Source organism: Glandiceps talaboti, chromosome 19 (assembly GCF_964340395.1).
Source record: "Glandiceps talaboti chromosome 19, keGlaTala1.1, whole genome shotgun sequence".
NCBI classification, from domain to species: domain Eukaryota; kingdom Metazoa; phylum Hemichordata; class Enteropneusta; family Spengelidae; genus Glandiceps; species Glandiceps talaboti.
This window is the reverse complement of record NC_135567.1, coordinates 17,385,257-17,406,985: the sequence shown is the minus strand read 5'-3', so window position 1 is coordinate 17,406,985 and position 21,729 is coordinate 17,385,257. Positions and strand designations below refer to the sequence as shown.

Here is a 21,729-nt window from a genome sequence, read left to right as displayed (position 1 = left end):
CATTGTTTTACTGAAGAGGGGCAGGGGAGTAGGGTCTATTTACACTTCTTTATACCATTGGGAAAATTTATTATATTCTATTTTAAATGATGGCAAGGCTAATATTTGAAAATAATTTTACAAAATTTTGTTTTTCAGTGTTAATATTTCAAATCTTTAGTAGCTTAAAATGTTATCCCTCCAAGGACAGCACATGACGGCCATTATTGTGATAATGGTATCGCCCACATCAACTTCATAGGAAAATGGCTGACCTAGAGGAACTGTTTGGATCTGACGACAGCGAAGAAGAAAGAAATGGTGAGTTTGAAATTTCTTTTAGTTCATGTAAACGTTTTATATTCTACCGCATAGTGTCTCCTGAAAGAATGGGGACTATAAAATTTGCGAATTTTAAGTTTGTTTACAGTATTCACCGATCAGTCGTTCCAAACACTCAGCTGAGCATTGTTGAAGTGTAGCGTTTTACAGGCGCACCACAGTGCAGTGAAATGTTGTTGATTCGAGCTAGCACGTGGTGTACAATAATATTGGCTACACTGACACTAGTGCTACTTGCAGACGGGGAGTGATTCTGATATTGTTCCAGATTAAAATCCCTAAATATTGTAGTTAAAATAGTTTTGGCAAGCCAGAACACTGGCCCAACATACATTTTATATACGATTGACTACCTTATTAGTTTGTCAAATGAAGGAGACAGTGATATTAGTTTTTATTACATGTAGGCCCTGGGGATGGTAGAATATTATAACAGTTCATAATATACCTGTCAGTTACATAAGAAATTTTAGTCAGTGCACTGCAGAATTGTTATCACATTGAAGGTTTCATGTGATAATATTTATATCATGTCTTGCCAGTTTATGCATTGCTATAGTACATTGTATATCCATGATTGATATGTCAGTTGAAATCATTAATTGATCAACATGATGATTTTAAGTTTTATTATTCAGATCTATTTAGTATACCATGCATAAGCCAAAAATATGGAGTTTATACCCTTAGCATTCTACATCACGAAGAGATGCATCTATGGCACATCATCTCTGGCACAACAACTTGTGACTCTATCAGTCTATGTCACTGGTTCTGCTATGAGTCAAAATATTCAAAATTGCCATTACTTTCCCCAATTTTTCTTTGATATTACTAGCACTGGTATAATTATGTTATTCTCCAATATTTTTCTTCATTCAGCCAGAAATGCTCATGACTTTTAGGGTTTTGTTATGCTTAGTTGAGCTGAATTGATTTGTTTTCTACAGATTTCCTAGTTTTGCTTGAAGCACGAATGACTTATCTGATTAAGATGAAGGACAGTTAGTGACATTCTTTGAAGATTAAACTTCTAAATAAACAAACACCCAGTGAGTAAAATTTTTCAATTTTCATTTTCACAGAAAATTCTGAGGCAGAATCTGGGCAAAACAGTGACGGGAGTGAAAGTGGAGAAGAACAAAATGATAGTGACAGTGGTGATGAGAATGATGGATCAGGAAGTGAGCAACAGGTAGAATCAGAATCTGGGAATGAAGAACAAGCGGAGTCAGAATCCGGGAATGAGGAACAAGCGGAGTCAGAATCCGGGAATGAAGAACAAGCGGAGTCAGAATCTGGGAATGAGGAACAAGTAGGTTCTGAATCCGGGAATGAGGAACAAGCGGAGTCAGAATCTGGGAATGAGGAAGTAGAATCTAGAAATGAATCAGAGGGGGAGGATGCTTCAGGAAGACATTCTGAGAATGAGGAATCTGAGGGGGAGGGTGAACAGGAAGGGGATGAGTCTGCACAAGAGGAAGTATCGGAACGAGAGGAGTCAGAAAAGGAAGGATCAGAGAATGGAATGTCTGCAGAGGAACAGTCACAAGGTGAATCTGACAGAGGAGTGTCAGATAGAGAAGGATCTGAGGTAGAGGGGATGTCTGATAGAGAGGAGGTGGAATCTGAGAAAGGTGAAGCCTCAGAAGGGGAGGGGGTTTCTGATCAAGGAGAGGGGTCTGAACAAGAAGGGGATGAATCTGAAAGGGAGGTTGATAGATCAGAGGGGGAGGGGTCTGAAAGAGAGGAACAGGGGTCCGAGAGAGAGGAGGAAGGGTCTGAAAGAGAGGCGGGGTCAGTAGATGGTGGGTCTGAAAAATCTGGACAGCAGTCGGATAGAGAAGAAGAAGAGGTTGAGAAAATGGATGATGGAACATCAGATAAAGATGATGGTGGCCATGGAAACGAGATAGATGCTTCAGATGATGAAAAGATGGATGTCTCTGATAATGAAAAACAAAATGAAAGTGATTCTGGTTCCGGCAAAGCAGCAAAGCAAGAAGAAGGTAAAATAGAATATTATTGTGTGCTACTCTTAATACTTGAATAATTAAATAATGTAATATAATAATAATAATTTGAAAAATTCTTCATTAGAAGCCTGTTTTTACTGCACTGTGAAAGAATAGCAATGCTTATCAGTGTTCAATGTGATTGGGTAAAAGATCCTGCTGTGTTTGTTGTGTTGCTGTTATTCTTAGTCTAGAGTCAAAATATGTCTGTCTTTGTGTCAAAAACTTTAATGTCCCATGAGTGAACACCAAGCCTACATCAATTTAACTGGTAGTCTAGCGTCGAAATATGTCTATCTTTGTGTCAAAAATTTAATGACCCATGAGTGAAACAATAAGCCATCATCATTTTAGCTGTAACATACAATACTACAATATTGTCTTGTCAACAGATAGCGATGATGACGATGAAATTGGAAGAAGACCCAAGAAGAAACGAACAATGAGTGATGACGTGGGATCTGACAGTGGGGATGAGCAACCAGGTAAGGGTAGACTAAAGTCTGAATTTTAGATTACTGCATGTATTTTTATATATTATATTGAACTTTGACCTCAGTCAGAAAGACCACTCAGGTGACTAATAACTAGAAACATGAACACTGTTGGTGTGATGTTACAACTAAAACATCGAGGGATCGCCGAACGACTGTGCATATCATCCACATTTTATGTTCCCGAAGAACTGACTGTGGCATATTTAACCAATTTCAGAAGTTACTGCGACACATGAAGACTTGTTTGGGGATGCAGGTGATATTAGCTCAGAAAGTGAAGATGAAAGTGTTAAAAGGGAAAAAACAATGGAAGAGTTGGAAGATGAACGGAAGGTTTGTAATTCTTATGTATGATAATATAGTAGGATTTCCAGAATTCTTGAATTATTGTCCATAGGCTGGAAAGTAGCATAGATTCTAGGCTTGTACAAAATATAGTTGATTTAGTATATTAACCACAACTCACTTTTCAGAAAACACACACAGATTGTTACTGGCCTTTTAAATGTTCCCACTATGCCAGATTATGTCACTAGCATCGCAATGTGTATATGAAAGTTGTAGTTACTTGGGTTATTGTACACTGACACCCATGCTACTATAGTCGTATTGTAATTAGTTAAGATCCAACTCAACTAATAGTGACTCATTCAGTTCAAAAAACTTGGCAAGCTGGCAGAGCCTGAACAAAACGCAGCTATCCTGTTGCTCGTCAGAGCGCCCTCACCTGATCAGAGCGCCCTCACCTGGTCAGAGCGCCCTCACCTGGTCAGAGCGCCCTCACCTGATCAGAGCGCCCTCACCTGCTTGGGCTATTCTATTACCTTGAATGGTGTTTTTGATATTTTTCTTTAATGATGTATTTGCCAGTAAACAAATGCCAGTCCTAACATGGTTTTAAATTTACCCACTGTGTCAAGTTACCTCAGTGGTATCACCATGTGATTAGAATCAAAGCAGGTGGAGTTATTTGATGTAAACATAATTCAGTAGACAGCCAATCACACAGGAATAGATTTCATGATGGACTCAGACTTTGTAAGCGGGTCTGCATAGAGTTGAGGCTAGTTGAAGACAAAACTGTTGCCATTATTCTAGGCGTGAGTTGTAGGCAATAGCCCAACTCAGCTATAGGCCAACATAGAGTTGAGGCTAGCTGAAGACAAAACCATTAGCACCATTCTAGGCGTGAATTGTAGGTAATAACCCAACTCAGCTATAGGCCTGCATAGAGTTGAGGCTAGTTAAAGACAAAACAGTTAGCACTATTCATTCTAGGTGTGAGTTGTAGGTAATAGCCCAACTCAATTACAGGCCTGCATAGAGTTGAGGCTAGCTGAAAACAAAACTGTTACCACTATTCTAGGCGTGATTTGTAGCTACTTGTAATAGCCCAACTCTTTGATGAAGACTTGTTTACAATAGTTTGCATAGTCTTAAATCAAAACATCTGTATACTCCAAAGTTGCCCTAATTAAATGTTTGTCATTTATTTCCTCCAATCAGAGAGAAGAAATTGAAGAACATCAGAGACTGGTATGTACAAACTTTAAATATTGGCTAAGTTAAAATGAACCTTGTGGTTATTTTTGTTTCTATGGTACAAACTTTTTGCTGTGCATTATTTTAAAGTGGCCATATGGATGAGGATTGGGCATTTATTTTGGAATTTTAATTTATAAAACAATTGTAGCTTCCTACTTGAAAAATCAATGTGAAACAACATTGATAAAGTCTGTGTTTGTAACTTTATCTCTATGGTTACCAACTTCTTACCATAGTATGTTCCCGTAATTAACACAGCACAAAAATTTCCGTTACATTTATATTGCTATATCTCTATGGTTACTATCTCTATGGTTACTATCTTCTATTCTCTAAACACAGCTACAAGGCTTAGAATAGTAATCATTATGTTTGTGTTGTTATATCTCTATGGTTACTATCTCTATGGTTACTATCTTCTATTCTCTTAACACAGCTACAAGGCTTAGAAGAAGAAGAAGGAGGAGGAGGAGAACCAGAAGAAGTTCCACTCACAAAAATTGAAGTCGAAATTCCAAAAATTTCCACTAACTTAGGAAGTGAGTTACACTTTGCTAAAATGCCAAACTTTCTCAGTGTTGAAACACGACCGTTTGATTCGTCAACGTATGAGGATGAAATAGAGGAAGATGAGGTGTTAGATGAAGAAGGTAGAACAAGACTGAAGTTAAAGGTAACTAGCTGTGTAGTCTGGATGCCAACATGATTTCTAACTAAACAATGTCTGGTCAAAGCCCCGCAATTAGCACAAAAAGTTGTTCATCCAATCAGTGAACTCCAACTGTTATAGTGACGTAAACAGTATATAAGTAGCATCCTGAGCTGACAATTATACCATATTTGGACATTACATAACTGCCCCAATAAATAATGAGTTTACTGTGCTATTCACCTACACTTTGCGACGTCCATACTCAGCAGGTACATGCACATAAGTTCATATACACCATGTTCAAGACAGGTATACTCAACTCTCAACAACCAAGTCACAAAGACAAGCAAACAAATCAGTGTGTGGACATAGGGTAACAGTCGGTGTGCCCTCTAAGCCAAGTTGAAGTGCCACTGATGCATACAATTTCTAGTGACACATAAACATTTGGTGTTCCCCTATCTCTTACTATGTGGTGACCAGTGTGCCCTCTAAGACAATTTGACACTCCACTGACACACACAATTTCTAGTGACGCACCAAAATATGGTTTTCTCCTATCTCTTACTATGTGGTGAGTGTGCCCTCTAAGACAATTTGACACTCCACTGACACACACGATTTCTAGTGACGCACCAAAATATGGTTTTCTCCTATCTCTTACTATGTGGTGAGTGTGCCCTCTAAGACAATTTGACACTCCACTGACACACACGATTTCTAGTGACGCACCAAAATATGGTTTTCTCCTATCTCTTACTATGTGGTGACCAGTGTGCCCTCTAAGACAATTTGACACTCCACTGACACACACAATTTCTAGTGACGCACCAAAATATGGTTTTCTCCTATCTCTTACTATGTGGTGAGTGTGCCCTCTAAGACAATTTGACACTCCACTGACACACACGATTTCTAGTGACGCACCAAAATATGGTTTTCTCCTATCTCTTACTATGTGGTGAGTGTGCCCTCTAAGACAATTTGACGCTCCACTGATGCACACAATTGCTAGTGATGCATCAAATTTAGTGTTCCACCATCTCTTACTATGTGGTGACTCACAAGAAATCCCAGTTTTTCTCACTTTGACTTTCAACAACAAAAATTTGGCTATCATTAGAGGGCATACTGGTAACTAACAGTGCACACAAGTGTTTAAACTCTGAACACCAGCATAAAATATTTCAGTTGTGGGGAATGAACTGTATGTTGAATATTGAAATAATTGTTTGTTTGTTTTGTTTGTTTGATTGATTGTTAATAGGTTGAGAACACAATCAGGTGGAGGAAAACAATAGATGAAGAATTTAATGAACATAAAGAGAGTAATGCCCGGATGGTTAAGTGGTCTGATGGAAGGTACGTCAACAATTAGTAGGCTAGGTGGTCTGATGGAAGGTAGGTCAATAATTAGTAGGCTAGGTGGTCTGATGGAAGGTAGGTCAATAATTAGTAGGCTAGGTGGCCTGATGGAAGGTAGGTCAATAATTAGAAGGCTAGGTGGTCTGATGGAAGGTAGGTCAATAATTAGTAGGCTAGGTGGTCTGATAGAAGGTAGGTCAATGATTAGTAGGCTGGGTGGTCTGATGGAAGGTAGGTCAACAATTAGTAGGCTAGGTGGTCTGATGGAAGGTAGGTCAATAATTAGAAGGCTAGGTGGTCTGATGGAAGGTATGTCAATAATTAGTAGGCTAGGTGGTCTGATGGAAGGTAGGTCAATAGTTAGTAGGCTAGGTGGTCTGATGGAAGGTAGGTCAATAATTAGTAGGCTAGGTGGTCTGGTGGAAGGTAGGTCAACAATTAGTAGGCTAGGTGATCTGATGGAAGGTAGGTCAATAATTAGTAGGCTAGGTGGTCTGATGGAAGTAAGTTAACCATTTGTAAGTTATGTGGTCTAATGAAAGCCAGGTGAACTATAAATAGGATAGGTGGTCTGATGGAAGTAAGTCAACCATTAGTAAGTTATGTGGTCTAATGAAAGCCAGGTGCACTATTAATAGGATAGGTGGTCTGATGGAAGTAAGTCAACCATTAGTAAGTTATGTGGTCTAATGAAAGCCAGGTGAACTATAAATAGGATAGGTGGTCTGATGGAAGATAGGTCAACAATTATTAGGCTGGGTGGTCTGAGGGAAGTAAATCAACCATTAGTAAGGTAGATAGTCAGGTGAAGGGTAAATGAATAATTAGTAGACTAGACGGTCTGATAGAAGGTAGGTCTTAAATTAGTAGGTTAGGTAGTCTAGACTAAGTCATTTGATGTGTAACATAGACTAAGTCATTATATGTTTTCTGTTAGTATGTCACTGCATCTAGGCAATGAAGTATTTGACGTGTACAGAACTGCTCTACAAGGTGACTTCAATCATTTATTCATAAGACAAGGTACTGGTCTACAAGGACAAGCAGTCTTCAGAACCAAGTTATCATTTAGGTAAGTCAGACTTTATTTTGGTTTGAATGTACTGGTTACAGTAGTAATGATGATGATGATGGGTGTGGTGGCATTAATGGGTGTTGTTGCGTTGGGGTAATGCATCTAATGGTAGTGTGGTGGGTAGTGGTGGTAATGATGGTAGCGCTGATGGTACATGTAGAGATTGTGGTAAGTGCTGGTGTTATTGATTGGTAGTGGTGGTGGTGTTGGTGGTGGTGATCATGGTAGTGGTAATGGTAGTGATGGTGGTGGTAGTATTGGGGGTGCCAGTAGTGGTGGTAGTAGCAGTGATGGTAGTAGTGGTGATGTGGTGGTTGTGGTGGTACTGGCAGTGATGATGGTAGTGATGTGATGGTGGTGGTTGTAATGGTGGTGGTACTGGCAGTGGTGATAGTAGTGGTGATGTGATGGTGGTAGTAGCAGTGATGACAATGGTGGTAGTTGTGATGGTGGTGGTTGTATTGGTGGTGGTGGTACCAGCAGTGGTGGTGGTGGTAGTTGCATAATCAGTGATGACAATTCACAATTCATAATCTACCTACTACATGTATAGAAGTGTTCAACTGCTGACACACTCTGCCCATGAAGATTATTCATTCTGTAAACTTAATATAAGAATGTAATATTATTGAATTCGCTATGTAACTATTATAATTAAAGGTTTCAATTCTATATTTTACATTTTTAGACCACACTCAACAGACAGTGCTACTCACAGAAAAATGACATTGTCATTAGCAGACAGATATTCTAAAACACAGAAAGTCAGGGTGTTACCAATAGCAACCAAAGATCCAGAACAACACAGAGCTGAAATGATTAAGGTGAGTCTACCAATAGGTTACTAATAGCAACAACTACACAAAATATGAGAATTTGATAAGGTGAGTCACACAGTGTTACAATGGCAATCCAAAACCAAAAGGACAACTGAATTTGTTAAGGTGAGTCACACAAGGTTACTAATGATAATTAACAACCCTAAGCAGCACAGCTGAATTTGTTAGGGTAAGTTATACATGGTTACTATGGCAACCCAAAACCATAGTGACTATTGGAGACTAACATCTGTATATTGACATGTGTTCACATTCACAGAAAGAGGAGGAGAAACTGAGAGCTGCAACACGACGAGAAAGTCAACAAAGACGAATCCGTGAAAAGAGTCACCATAGAGGGCTCAGTGCATCGTACTTAGAACCAGATAGATATGAGGAATATGATGAAGAAGAAGATACAGACATTAGTTTAGCAGCTATTAAAAATAGGTATAAGAAAGGTCTTCATAAAGGTAAGGAAATCCGATTTATTTTAGTGTTTCTCATCATGGACATTAAAAATAATGAATTGACCAGCTGGTTAAAAAAAAAAAACAGAAATAAAAGACCAATATGTAAGCATGTGTGTGTGTACAGTGTACTTGTGTACATGTTGGTGGTGCTTTCAATTCGTAATTGCTAGACCAGTGTTATCACTGAGCTAGCCTGGTGTTAACATAGGACTGGTGCATGCTGGTACGAACATCTCACCCTCGTGTTAGTACTGAGCTAGCCTGGTGTTAACATAGGACTGGTGCATGCTGGTACTAATATCTTACCCTGGTGTTAGCACTGAGCTAGTCTGGTGTTAACATAGGACTGGTGATGGTATTAACCCTTCTAGTTGCTAACACATGCTGGTGAGGTTTTAGTGCCAGCCTAGTGTTAGCACTGAGCTAGTCTGGTGTTAACATAGGACTGGTGCAGGTATCAACCCATAACACATACGGGTGAGGGGATAGTGCTACTGAGCTAGCCTGGTGTTAACATAGGACTGGTGCTGATATTAACCCTTCTAGTTGCTAACACATACTGGTGAGGGAATAGTGCTACTGAGCTAGCCTGGTGTTAACATAGGACTGGTGCTGACATTAACCCTTCTTGTTGCTAACACATACTGGTCAGATGATAGTGTTACTGAACCAGCCTGGTGTTAAAGGAATTGTCTTGTCAGACTTGTTTCTGTCACAAGTTAACCATTATATATTATTTTTCAGACATCAGACCACCTATATACTCTTCTGATAGTGATGAAGGTGCTGATTCAGACAAAGACCAACAAAAATTGATGAAAGTTAAGATGTTAGACAGCGATGATGATGACGACGTAGAGGTAAGTATGATGAGTGTTACCATAGTAACTCCTATTTGCCAATTATATATCATTTTGATTATAATTTAGACATAAATCAGAATTTAAAACTTTAATTTAATTAGCAACTAGAACACAATACAACACTACAACTTTGTTTTTTATACCAGATTAGATAGCTTGAGCCATGCTAAGAGAAACAGTTGATAGAACATTGTAGTAGGTAGTTGTAGCAGAGCTTGAGACAGGCTAAGAGGTACAGTTGATAGAACATAGTAGTAGGTAGTTTTAGCACAGCTTGAGACATGCTAAGAGGTACAGTTGATAGAACATTGTAGTAGGTAGTTGTAGCACAGCTTGAGAAAGGCTAAGAGGTACAGTTGATGGAACATTGTAGTAGGTAGTTTTAGCACAGCTTGAGACAGGCTAAGAGATACAGTTGGTTGAACATTGTTGTAAACAGTTTTAGCACAGCTTGAGACAGGCTAAGAGATACAGTTGATAGAACATTGTAGGTAGTTTTAGCACAGCTTGAGACAGGCTAAGAGATACAGTTGGTAGGAGATTGTTGTAGTTTTAGCTCAGCTTGAGACAGGCTAAGAGATACAGATGATAGAACATGGTTGTATCTTCTTGTATGTTGGTGATCAACATGGGAGTTTTGTTTTATTTTTGTAGGGTGATGATAGAGGTAAACGAAAGTCAGAAGACAATGACTTTGGTGCACCGAAGAAAAAGAGAGCAGCTATCGTAGAAGATGATGAAGATAGTGATTAGATCCATACAGTCCTACCTATAATAGAACTTGTTTGGATCGTCCCCTATGTTTTCCATGCATAGACTGAACCATTGTACTAAGAAATAGGGGTCAACCTTATCATGTAACCCTGCCTATACATTGTCCCCTGGTCGTTTTATGTCACACCAACCAGTGTCTAAGTGACTGGTTTTGCAGTGCTCGAAATAAGAGTCAAAACGTTCCAAAGTGCCATTAATACCCCAATTTTTCACTAGTTATACTTGAGGAGGTACTATATTATTCCCAATATTTTTCTTCATTCAGCCACAAAATAGTCATGACATAAGGGGTTATCACTACTCGACTATGGACTCATGATGACAGGGCCCCTTAAGTCACTCTTATTTTCCTTGGCTGAATGAAGAAACCCCATTAGGCAATGCTATATAATTATCGCGCAGTTTACATTGTGGCATCATTGCAAACCATGACCTGTTTTAGGGCAACGTTCTTAACGAGCCTCCCACTGGCCATGGATGCATTCATATACTGTATCCGAAATGTAGTGGCAGAAATAATAACTCTGGTTTGCGAGAATGCATTGTGGGGACTTCAGATGTTCAGAGTTGTTACACTGTCTTGCTCACAATCTTGATAATATTTGCATAACAGAGGCACTGCTATCACCCACTTGTAGAATCTACATTATTAAACAACAGTAGTTTTAGTTTTGTCTATCTTACTTAAATTGAAACCTCGGTTGCCACTGTAGTATATTCAAGATGTCTGTATATTATTACTGCCAAAACACAACCTTTTATTGTACTGAACTGATTGAATAAAGAAATTATCAATGAATTTTTAATATGTGTCATTTGTTTTATTTTTCGTTGTAAGCCCAACTGACAATTAGTAGTGCTTTAAGCATTGCAAATTGTATATATATGTATGTGTATATGTATGTGTATGTATATATGTGTGCGTGTTTGCCTTGATAATTGATTTGGTATTTGTAAGTAATACTTTTTGATAATAAAAGGTTTAAAAATAATCACATGGCAACACCGCACACTAAATCCCATTCACTTATTAGCCCCTAACAGGCACTGCCTGGAGGGGGCTATTATATTTTGTTATGTCCACCCTTCCATCCATGCATGTGCCCTCATATCTCTGGCATGCATTATGATTTCCACCTGGCACACAGATAACATGCTATATGTGATACGTGTTTGCACGTCACTGTTTTGTGACTGAATCAAATATGACTGACTGACTGACAGCCGTATTTGATGTTTTTGCATTCACCCTCATCTCTGGCATGCACCAACTGATTTCAACCAAACCTAGCACAAAGGTAACATGCTATGTGAGATATATGCATGTCACTTTGTTTCATGCCTGAATCAAATATGGCCGCCATTTAATTGTAATCAAATATGGCGGACATGTTAGTTGTTACATTTCACAATATGCAACATAATTTCGAAGGTATATTACCTAGTGATTATCAAGTGCCTACACCCATGTTTGATAATATTTTCTTTTAAAACCTTGGTTGTTGACCTTCAAAGTCATCTTCAAGGTCAAATAGCCAAGTAGGTTTATTTACAGCTCTTGTCTCCAACATACACATGCCAATATTTCACCACAGTATAGCACAAATACAATTGTTCACAGATACACATGTATGTCAATTTATTTCATGATCACAAGCTGTATTAAAGAATAGGGAACTTGCAATCCAAACTGAGCATGCTCAGATGCAAAGGACTATGGGATTATCTGTGGATATCGTAATACCTAATCTGGAGCCACTACCGATAAAATAAACCTCTCACAATTGTCAGGGTGACTATGAATTGATTATTTGTGGTTATAAACAATGTATCAATATTGTTTACAATACTAATTGATTAGTATTTATTATATTTCCCATGATGCAACATTCAACATGGCGGGTTTGCAAGTTCCCTATTTCATTTCATAATTTTTTATCATTAATAATGATAGAACATTTATATCGCACCATATATATATGACAGTGCTCATACGCGCTTCACATTTGAAATAAATTAAAATGTACTGCATGAAAAAAAAATTATTACAAGTATGGCTGAAAAGGTAAAAACTAAACAAAGTAGTGCAGAAACATTTATCTCAATAAAGGTAAAACGCTATTTAAAAAATGGGAATTAACAATAATGATTTAAAGAGGTTTCGACTAAAATAGACATAAAACAAATCTCAACAAATGATTGGTAAGAGTAATTCAGTTTAGATTACACAGTGTAAATCTGGGTGAAAAGGTGAGTTTTATTTAGTGAATAAGAATAAGATGAGCTACAATGCATGTTAACATACAGATACACATTGAATGTTGACAATATGTTTAACATACAACCAACCATTCAAAATTGTGCTATCATGTTTAATCAGATAACTATCAAAGTGTGTTTTCGGTGGCCAAGTGAATAAGCTAATTGCCTCTTACCATAGTGCCGCCGGGGTTTAAACCCATTCAGGGTTGTCAGTGGCTGAGTGGTTAAACCACTTGTCTCTTACCACTGTGGTCGGTGTTCAAACCCATTCAGGGTTGTCAGTGGCTGAGTGGTTAAACCATTTGCCTATTACCTCTGTGGCCAGGGTATAAACCCATTCAGGGTTGTCAGTGGCTGAGTGGTTAAACCACTTGCCTCTTACCTCTGTGGCCAGGGTTCAAACCTATTCAGGGTTGTCAGTGGCTGAGTGGTTAAACCACTTGCCTCTTACCACTGTGGCCGGGGTTCGAACTCATTCAAAGTTTGATTAAATTTACCATGCTGTAAGTAAGAAAAGTGCCATTCAGTTTGACTATCAAGAAATGTAGGCTTTCCCGGGTACTCCGGTTTCCTCCTGCATTAACAGTGAATGCTCCCAAGAGGGATGGCCCTCACTGGACTTCTTGGGAGATACGTATATACTCAAAGAACTATCCAGTACAATGAAAGATTACTACTACTACTATTACTACTACTACTACCACCTTCATCATCACTACTACTACTACTATTACTACTACTACTACCACCACTACTACTACTACTACTACTATTACCACCACCATCACTAGTACTACTACTATTACTACTACTACTACTACTACCACCACCATCACTACTACTACTACTACTACTACTATTACCACCATGATCACTACTACTACTACCATCACTACTACCACCACCATCACTACTGCTACTACTACTTTTTTACTACTATTACTACTACATCATATACTACTATTATTACTACTACTACTACTAAGAAATACTACTGTAAACTTTATGAAAAACTGCATTGCACTATTAACATTCATAAGAGATGTTTGCCAACAGGTTGAAATTTCAGCCATTTATCACCAGATGAAACTCCACGTTGCTGGATTGCATTCTAGTTTTCCTGAAAAAAGAAGAAGAAATGTCATGTCTTAAAGTGGCCATACATCCACCACCCGGTGGCTGTCAACTCTTTATATTTTCATCTTCTTCTCAGAAACCGTTTGGCATAGCATTGATATTTCGTGTGCATGTTCCTTGAGGTCTTGTCAGAATTATTCATGCCAAATTGATAGGGCTCAATTTCTATTTTAGCAGATTTTTGGGTACTTAAAATGATAGTTTTGACTGCTTTTCCAAAGTCTCGAGAGTTCTACATTGTCGTGGTAACCACTTAAGAGTTTGTTTATATTACTGTAAAATTGCCCTCTTGATACAATGAATTGCTCAATTACCTTGAAGATAGTCACCATATGCATTGCAAGGATAGAGGCACCAATCAATATCAACATGTTGCCATGGATACTACATCCACTGCATTCACTGTCACAATCCTGTACTTCACCATTGTCACTTTCAGTCACGCCATCACCTTCTTTTAATAACAACCACATGGAAAAGGACAAATAATCACTTTTGTTATGGCGATTTACTAATGAATGCAAAGCTGGTAAGCGCTGATAAAACAGTGCTGATAGGTAGGAAATAGGAAAACAGCAGTGGAGGAAACAAATACTTTATTTGAAATATACAGAAAACAATGTTAGAAATCTGGAAAATCATGAGAACAAAAGTGACTGTCCTTTTCTCTGTGTAACAACAGAACGATGTTAATCACAAAACTGACATCCTCAAATACAGATTCCTTCACGGCACCTTCCAAGACACTTGATATTTTGCAGTGTCTCATAAGCAAATCAGTTCTGGTTTGTGAGATTAAAAACTGTCATAAGTGAATACTACCCTCACCGATGAAACAGCTTATAAGTAAATGAACAAGTCATGTGACATGTTAAATAAACGAGTCGTATGACATAACTCAATAAAATGTCACATGACATAATAAGTAAACAGACAAGTCAAGCGACAGGAGTAAATAATCAAGTCACATGACATAAGTTAATAAGCCAGTCACATGACATAAGTTAATAAGCCAGTCACATGACATAAGTTAATAAGCCAGTCACATGATATAAGTTAATAAGCCAGTCACAGGACATAAGTTAATAAGCCAGTCACATGACATAAGTTAATAAGCCAGTCACAGGACATAAGTTAATAAGCCAGTCACAGGACATAAGTTAATAAGCCAGTCACATGACATAAGTTAATAAGCCAGTCACATGATATAAGTTAATAAGCCAGTCACATGATATAAGTTAATAAGCCAGTCACAGGACATAAGTTAATAAGCCAGTCACAGGACATAAGTTAATAAGCCAGTCACAGGACATAAGTTAATAAGCCAGTCACAGGACATAAGTTAATAAGCCAGTCACATGACATAAGTAAATAAGCCAGTCACATGACATAAGTAAATAAGCCAGTCACATGACATAAGTTAATAAGCCAGTCACATGACATAAGTAAATAAGCCAGTCACATGACATAAGTAAATAAGCCAGTCACAGGACATAAGTTAATAAGCCAGTCACAGGACATAAGTTAATAAGCCAGTCACATGACATAAGTAAATAAGCCAGTCACATGACATAAGTTAATAAGCCAGTCACATGACATAAGTTAATAAGCCAGTCACATGATATAAGTTAATAAGCCAGTCACATGATATAAGTTAATAAGCCAGTCACATGACATAAGGAAATAAGCCAGTCACACGACATAAGTTAATAAGCCAGTCACATGATATAAGTTAATAAGCCAGTCACACGACATAAGGAAATAAGCCAGTCACATGACATAAGTAAATAAGCCAGTCACATGACATAAGTAAATAAGCCAGTCACATGACATGATAAGTAAATAAATGAGTCACATGACATGATAAGCAAATAAAACACATGACATGATAAGTACTTTTTCATTAAGTTATTTTTCCGTAAATTATTAGTAGAATACTATTCATTTCCATTGTTCTTTTTCTTCTGTACTGTATAAAATGTTTTGTGCGATGGGCTGAGGCCTTAGCATTTGAAATAAATAACATTATTATTATTATTATTATTATTATTATTATTATTATAAGTAGGTAAGTCACGTGACATGGTAAGTGAATAAGTCAATGACAGGATAAGTAGATAGCACATGACATGGTAGGTAAATAAGTCAATGACATGGTAAGTAAGTCAGTCAATGAGATGGTAAGTAAATAAGTCAATGAGATGGTAAGTAAATAAGTCAATGAGATGGTAAGTAAATAAGTCAATGAGATGGTAAGTAAATAAATCAATGACATGGTAAGTATGTAAGTCAATGAGATGGTAAGTAAGTAAGTCAATGAGATGGTAGGTAAGTAAATAAGTCAATGACATGGTAAGTAAGTCAATGAGATGGTAAGTAAATAAGTCAATGAGATGGTAAGTAAATAAGTCAATGAGATGGTAAGTAAATAAGTCAATGAGATGATAAGTAAATAAGTCATGAGACATGGTACGACAATAAACGTCACAAGATGTAAGTATGTAAGCTAATCATGTGATATGGTAAATAAACGAGTCTTATCACTTGATAAGTAAATAAACAAGTTAAATGAGAAGATAAGTAAAAACATGTGACGTAATAAGTAAATAAACTAGAATCTTGACATGATAGGTATATACACACAAGTCACGTGACATGATAAACAAATTAACAAATACCATGCCAATCTTACCAACAGGATCTGGACATGTTATATTACCGGCTTGGTCATCATTTGTTCCAAAGGAAATACATGCATCATTATCACTGCTCACACCGAATACAGGTACAAGAACAGCACATAGATGGGTGTAATGAGCACAGTTTGGGACATCAACTTTAGGAGACGCCACAAGAGGTGTGAGTGTGAAGTATTTTGGTGTGTAGCTATCAGTCGTTGTCATGCCAACCACAGAGATTCCATCACTTTTGTAGGTAGTGCTGACGCCGTTCACATCATTACCATTAGTGAAGTATAATTTAACATCAGCCACGGACGCTTCGTCATATGATTTATAGCCGGTGATTTGAAATGTTATTTCCGTGTCTGCCGTTGTCAGATAATTGATTGACGACGGACATGGGTTGGTTATCGTTAGAGTATATGCTACTATCTCTGTGTATGTCAGAGAGAGAGAGAGAGAGAGAGAGAGAGAGAGAGAGAGAGAGAGAGAGAGAGAGAGAGAGAGAGAGAGAGAGAGAGAGAGAGAGAGAATACAAATGATTTTATTCAAAGTATTAAGATGTCTTACAATATATGTATTAAATATGGCTTGAATCATTGGTTGCAGACAAACAGACGTGTATAGATAGACAAAACGACAGACAGACGCGTACGGATGGATAGACGACGGACAGAGACATAACGACAAACATTTTAAGGAAAGTAAACAGACAGACAGACAGACAGACAGACAGACAGACAGACAGACAGATAGATAGACAGACGCGTACAGATGGATGGATGAACGGATAGACAGACATAACGACACACATTTTAAGGAAAGTAAACAGACAGACAGACAAACAGACAGACAGACAGACAGATAGATAGACAGACGCGTACAGATGGATGGATGAACGGATAACGACACACATTTTAAGGAAAGTAAACATTAAACTAACCTGGACAAACTATATTATCTCTAACGTTGATACATTGCCAACCATTACGACGATAGCTATCATATACCACACAGAAATAGGAATATTTATCACAGTTCTGGTAATCAGCAACAACTACAGTTGTCAAGTCTGTAACCACCGTACCATCTTCGTTCACAGGCGCCACTTCAATTGGGAAAGCTGTGTCACTACTGGTCGTGTATTCTCTGGACTTCAACGATAGTGAGGGGTCGTTGGAGAGGTAGACATCCAAGCGATGCGATTTAACAGATTCGGTTGTTGGTAGACTGTTCATTAATGTCAACGAAAAGGTTATTCTCCCCTCGTATTTTGTGGTGATCCGAAAACTGCCCTCAGTGGCGAGGCTGCCTTCAGCTATAGTTATTTCTGAAATAGAATATTATAACAACGAGCTTTGACTACCTTTATTAACATGTCACGTGATTTACAAATAAACTGTTTTATTCAAGAAAACTTCAACCCTTTCTCAGTTAAAATCAAGCTCCCCCAGCTCAGTGGTGAGAGGTGACTTGGAGCTCCCCCAGCTAAGTGGGAAGAGGTGACTTGGAGCACCCCCAGTTTAGTGGGGAGAGGTGACTTGGAGCTCCCCCAGCTCAGTGATGAGAGGTGACGTGGAACTCCCCAAGCTCAGTCATGAGAGGTGACTTGGAGCTCCTCCAGCTTAGTGGGGAAAGGTGACTCGTGTAGTATAGCCCTTACACTTTAAAATAAATATGCAAATTCTATGTAGGTATTGAGAAGCGATATATGACTTGTTATATTACCTGCGACGTTGGCATGGAAACATCCAATGAAGACAGCAAAGAGGAAGACCAGCATCATCATAATTATCTATATACACACACTGAAATGTAAGGACAGAAACAATAACACTAATGTAAATAATTTATGAATGTTGTCATGTATCATTTCAAACGACACAGTCTATACTAAGTATAAGTCAATGAATAATACCAAATTTAAAATTATATACTGGCTATATTTAGTCAGTGAATATTTGTAAAATACCTCAGTAACTTCCCGTTTTGTGATTTGTCAATACCTAGTCACGTGGGGTTTCATTTTTTTCTGCGCTGTTCAACGCAAATGATATATAGTACCGGTCAAGAATGTTCGTGATGTGATGCCTTTGGTGGCATCATCACCAATTGCAACAACTAGTGAATGATTACGTACTATGCACATGCCCATTATGTATGACGTCATTGGCTAGTTATAATCAGCGAAATAAAGAAATAAAGAAAGAAACCAGGGATGAGTGCTGGCAAATAGTGTGTCATGAATGTCGTATCTTACAGACTATGTGGCCTTCAAATAAATACTGTGTATGGTCGTTATTGTACATTCCTAGCCCTACTTGCATACCGAGTAAGGCCTATTAAAATTGCTTGGTTCCGGGTACCCGACCCAACCTAGCTTTTCACTGTCGATCCTACACTTTTTTCCGAATTCGAGAAATAAATAATAAAATCGTGAAGTCTCGCAAGAAATAGATACGGAAACTGACGTCAACTTAAAAAAGACAATATAAAACAGTACTGTTCTTCCAATCTATAATGGCTGTACATCTGATGAGAAGAAACAATAACACAGAGACCATATGAAAAACAATGGAAAACATAACAACTTGAACTAGACACTCACATGTGAATAAAAAATATATAAATACATTTTTTTAAATCTACACCCCACCTATTCTAATATTGAGCGCAATCGGAACCATACAATTTGCTTTGTTAGGCCTATGTCGGGTATATTTTTCTTTCGTTCATTCCTTTATTTCATTCGATCTTTTTCTTTCTTTTGAAAATTAACACTGTTAGCGTTAAAACCGTTACATCGCCTACGAGCAGGACTACATTCCAACCGTTCTGCAACTAAATATAATAGTATCATTCTCGCAAGTCAGAGTAAGTAGGACAGTGCCGTAAAGAGGCCTGTGATTCACTGTGTTGAATAGCGTAACATATTATATACATTACTTATTGTAACATAGCATAACATAACATGACATGGCATAATATGACACAGCATACCATAACATGACATGGCATAATATGACATAACTTAACATGACATGACATAGTATGGCATAACATAACATAATATGGTGTACCATGACATAATATGGTGTAACATAATTACTATAGAATAATTTCTTGAATTCACTCATCGTGATTACATAGCACAGTATTGTAGGTCTACTAGTGGTTGATAAAATCACTCGACGGCCTCCGTAGATTGATGACCTTGTTTTTAACATACAGGGGCGTGTAATATTTCATAGACTGTTGTTTTCCAGGTCTACAGACTAAATATAACAACCTTTTGATTAATATATATGTAAGGGGAAGTATAGAGATTGATACATTTGTAGCAGCAAGGTTCGTACGATATTTTCCTAAGAAAACGACATTCTAAGCAATAAGAAAACAACAATCTATGAAATATTACACGCCCTTGTGGTTTAACCTAGCTGGTGTTTCCACCTTGGTATGCCCACCATCACTCTATTATAATTGATAGTAAGTGATACGTCAACAGTTATTTGCAATTTTCGATAACCTCTCAATTTTATGGGTTATTGCTCAGACAACAAGAAGTTCCATTTATCTGAGGTTATCGTGACTTCTGCAGTTCAATTATGCTTGCTTCTAACGTATGCAGTGTACGTTGACATATATAACCCTGTTCTTATGATGATATTCACGAGACACGTGACTTGCATTGCATAGTTCTCTTTCTTGTATTAATTTCAATAGCTCGTTACACAACCCTCCCCTCTGTTAATTACAAACTCATATTTCTACAATTTTTAAAGGCTGTGAACAGATACATGCCGACAGTTTACAAGCGAATGGAGAATGTTTACTACTTGCTTTTAGTTAGTATTATAGTGAATATAAGATACCATATCCATGCTAATGATGATGTGCGTGCAAAGGATCAGAAAACATTTACTTTTAAGGATAAACTACACGTTTGTGAAAATAATGACAAATTACTTACCTGACAAGACAGCGTTTACTTGACAGTGTGACTATGTCCCTGAGAGCTGATTGCAATGAGGTCACGTCGTTGATGTGAACGTCGTATTGAATTGCACTGGGTAAGGGACGGTCATTTTATGTTAGGGAGGGGATGGAGAGTTGAATGTTTTGTGATGCCATACAAGGTTATTTAGTATACACACACGCAAGCACACATTCTCACCATCCCCAAAGGCACGCACGCACGCACGCACCCACGCACACACATACACGCGCGTGCGCGCACGCACACATACACACACACACATATTCCGACATAATACGACTATCTGTTTATTTATCCAGTGTTATGTCATGCAAGATTAAAGTTCGTTCACACCTCCCCTCTACATAATTCGGCCTTTCCTAACCTATATCATATTGTTCACCTAGTGTATGTCGTCTGCTCTGATAAAGAATTTGTCATCCTTTGCCTATATGACAATATTAAAGCAGGGTTGAAACAAACCTTCATTGGTGTAATTGGGGTCAACAGGGTTCAAAGGCAGAACGTTCTTCAACACCACTGACTTATTATAAAGGTAGTATGACGTGATTGATAAACACATGGATTTAATTACTACCAAACCAGAGAGACTATAGCCTTTACACTAAGTGACACGATGTAATTTACAAATATAATACAGAAGTAATAAGATAGTATGAGGTGAATGATAAACACATGGATTTAATTACTACCAAACCAGAGAGACTATTGCCTTCAAACTAAGTGGCACGATGTAATTTACAAATAAATACAGAAGTAATAAGGTAGTATGAAGTGAATGATAAACACATGGATTTAATTACTACCAAACCAGAGAGACTATTGCCTTCAAACTAAGTGGCACGATGTAATTTACAAATAAATACAGAAGTAATAAGGTAGTATGAAGTGAATGATAAACACATGGATTTAATTACTACCAAACCAGAGAGACTATTGCCTTTAAACTAAGTGGCACGATGTAATTTACAAATAAATACAGAAGTAATAAGGTAGTATGAAGTGAATGATAAACACATGGATTTAATTACTACCAAACCAGAGAGACTATTGCCTTCAAACTAAGTGGCACGATGTAATTTACAAATAAATACAGAAGTAATAAGGTAGTATGAAGTGATTGATAAACACATGGATTTAATTACTACCAAACCAGAGAGACTATAGCCTTTACACTAAGTGACACGATGTAATTTACAAATAAATACAGAAGTAATAAGGTAGTATGAAGTGATTGATAAACACATGGAT

At 37.7% G+C, this 21,729-nt stretch overlaps 2 protein-coding genes across 3 annotated transcripts; one reads left to right on the top strand and one right to left on the bottom strand.

The window, feature by feature from the left end:
- The first annotated feature begins 245 nt into the window (after positions 1-245).
- LOC144449965 (uncharacterized) lies at positions 246-11,140 on the top strand. Of its 2 annotated transcripts, XM_078140532.1 has the most exons (14): positions 246-300; positions 1,407-2,100; positions 2,164-2,319; positions 2,579-2,607; positions 2,729-2,821; positions 3,051-3,166; positions 4,340-4,369; positions 4,815-5,051; positions 6,298-6,392; positions 7,333-7,467; positions 8,159-8,294; positions 8,569-8,761; positions 9,506-9,615; positions 10,279-11,140. In XM_078140532.1, exons 1-14 carry the CDS (start codon positions 246-248, stop codon positions 10,375-10,377), a joined length of 2,178 nt encoding a protein of 725 aa, XP_077996658.1. In that variant the 3' UTR covers positions 10,378-11,140. The 2 variants fall into 2 exon arrangements, with proteins under 2 accessions (XP_077996658.1, XP_077996657.1); XM_078140531.1 differs by lacking the exon at positions 2,579-2,607 and having other exon boundaries at positions 1,407-2,330; positions 9,506-9,621.
- Positions 11,141-13,641: 2,501 nt separating this feature from the next.
- Positions 13,642-20,487, bottom strand: LOC144450343 (uncharacterized). Its single transcript, XM_078140941.1, has 6 exons — positions 20,452-20,487; positions 18,207-18,286; positions 17,422-17,808; positions 16,490-16,912; positions 14,112-14,251; positions 13,642-13,780 (listed from the first exon to the last, which is right to left on the bottom strand). Exons 2-6 carry the CDS (start codon positions 18,265-18,267, stop codon positions 13,772-13,774), a joined length of 1,020 nt encoding a protein of 339 aa, XP_077997067.1. The 5' UTR covers positions 18,268-18,286; positions 20,452-20,487; the 3' UTR covers positions 13,642-13,771.
- Between the last annotated feature and the right edge of the window lie 1,242 nt (positions 20,488-21,729).

Coding starts and splice junctions, on each gene's coding strand:
- LOC144449965 (XM_078140531.1), top strand. CDS start 246: ATGGCTGACCTAGAGGAACTGTTTGGATCTGACGACAGCGAAGAAGAA. Junction 301..1,406: donor CAGCGAAGAAGAAAGAAATG/GTGAGTTTGAAA, acceptor TCATTTTCACAG/AAAATTCTGAGGCAGAATCT. Junction 3,167..4,339: donor AGTTGGAAGATGAACGGAAG/GTTTGTAATTCT, acceptor TCCTCCAATCAG/AGAGAAGAAATTGAAGAACA.
- LOC144450343 (XM_078140941.1), bottom strand. CDS start 18,267: ATGATGATGCTGGTCTTCCTCTTTGCTGTCTTCATTGGATGTTTCCAT. Junction 16,913..17,421: donor AGATAATATAGTTTGTCCAG/GTTAGTTTAATG, acceptor TGACATACACAG/AGATAGTAGCATATACTCTA. Junction 14,252..16,489: donor AACATGTCCAGATCCTGTTG/GTAAGATTGGCA, acceptor TGTTATTAAAAG/AAGGTGATGGCGTGACTGAA.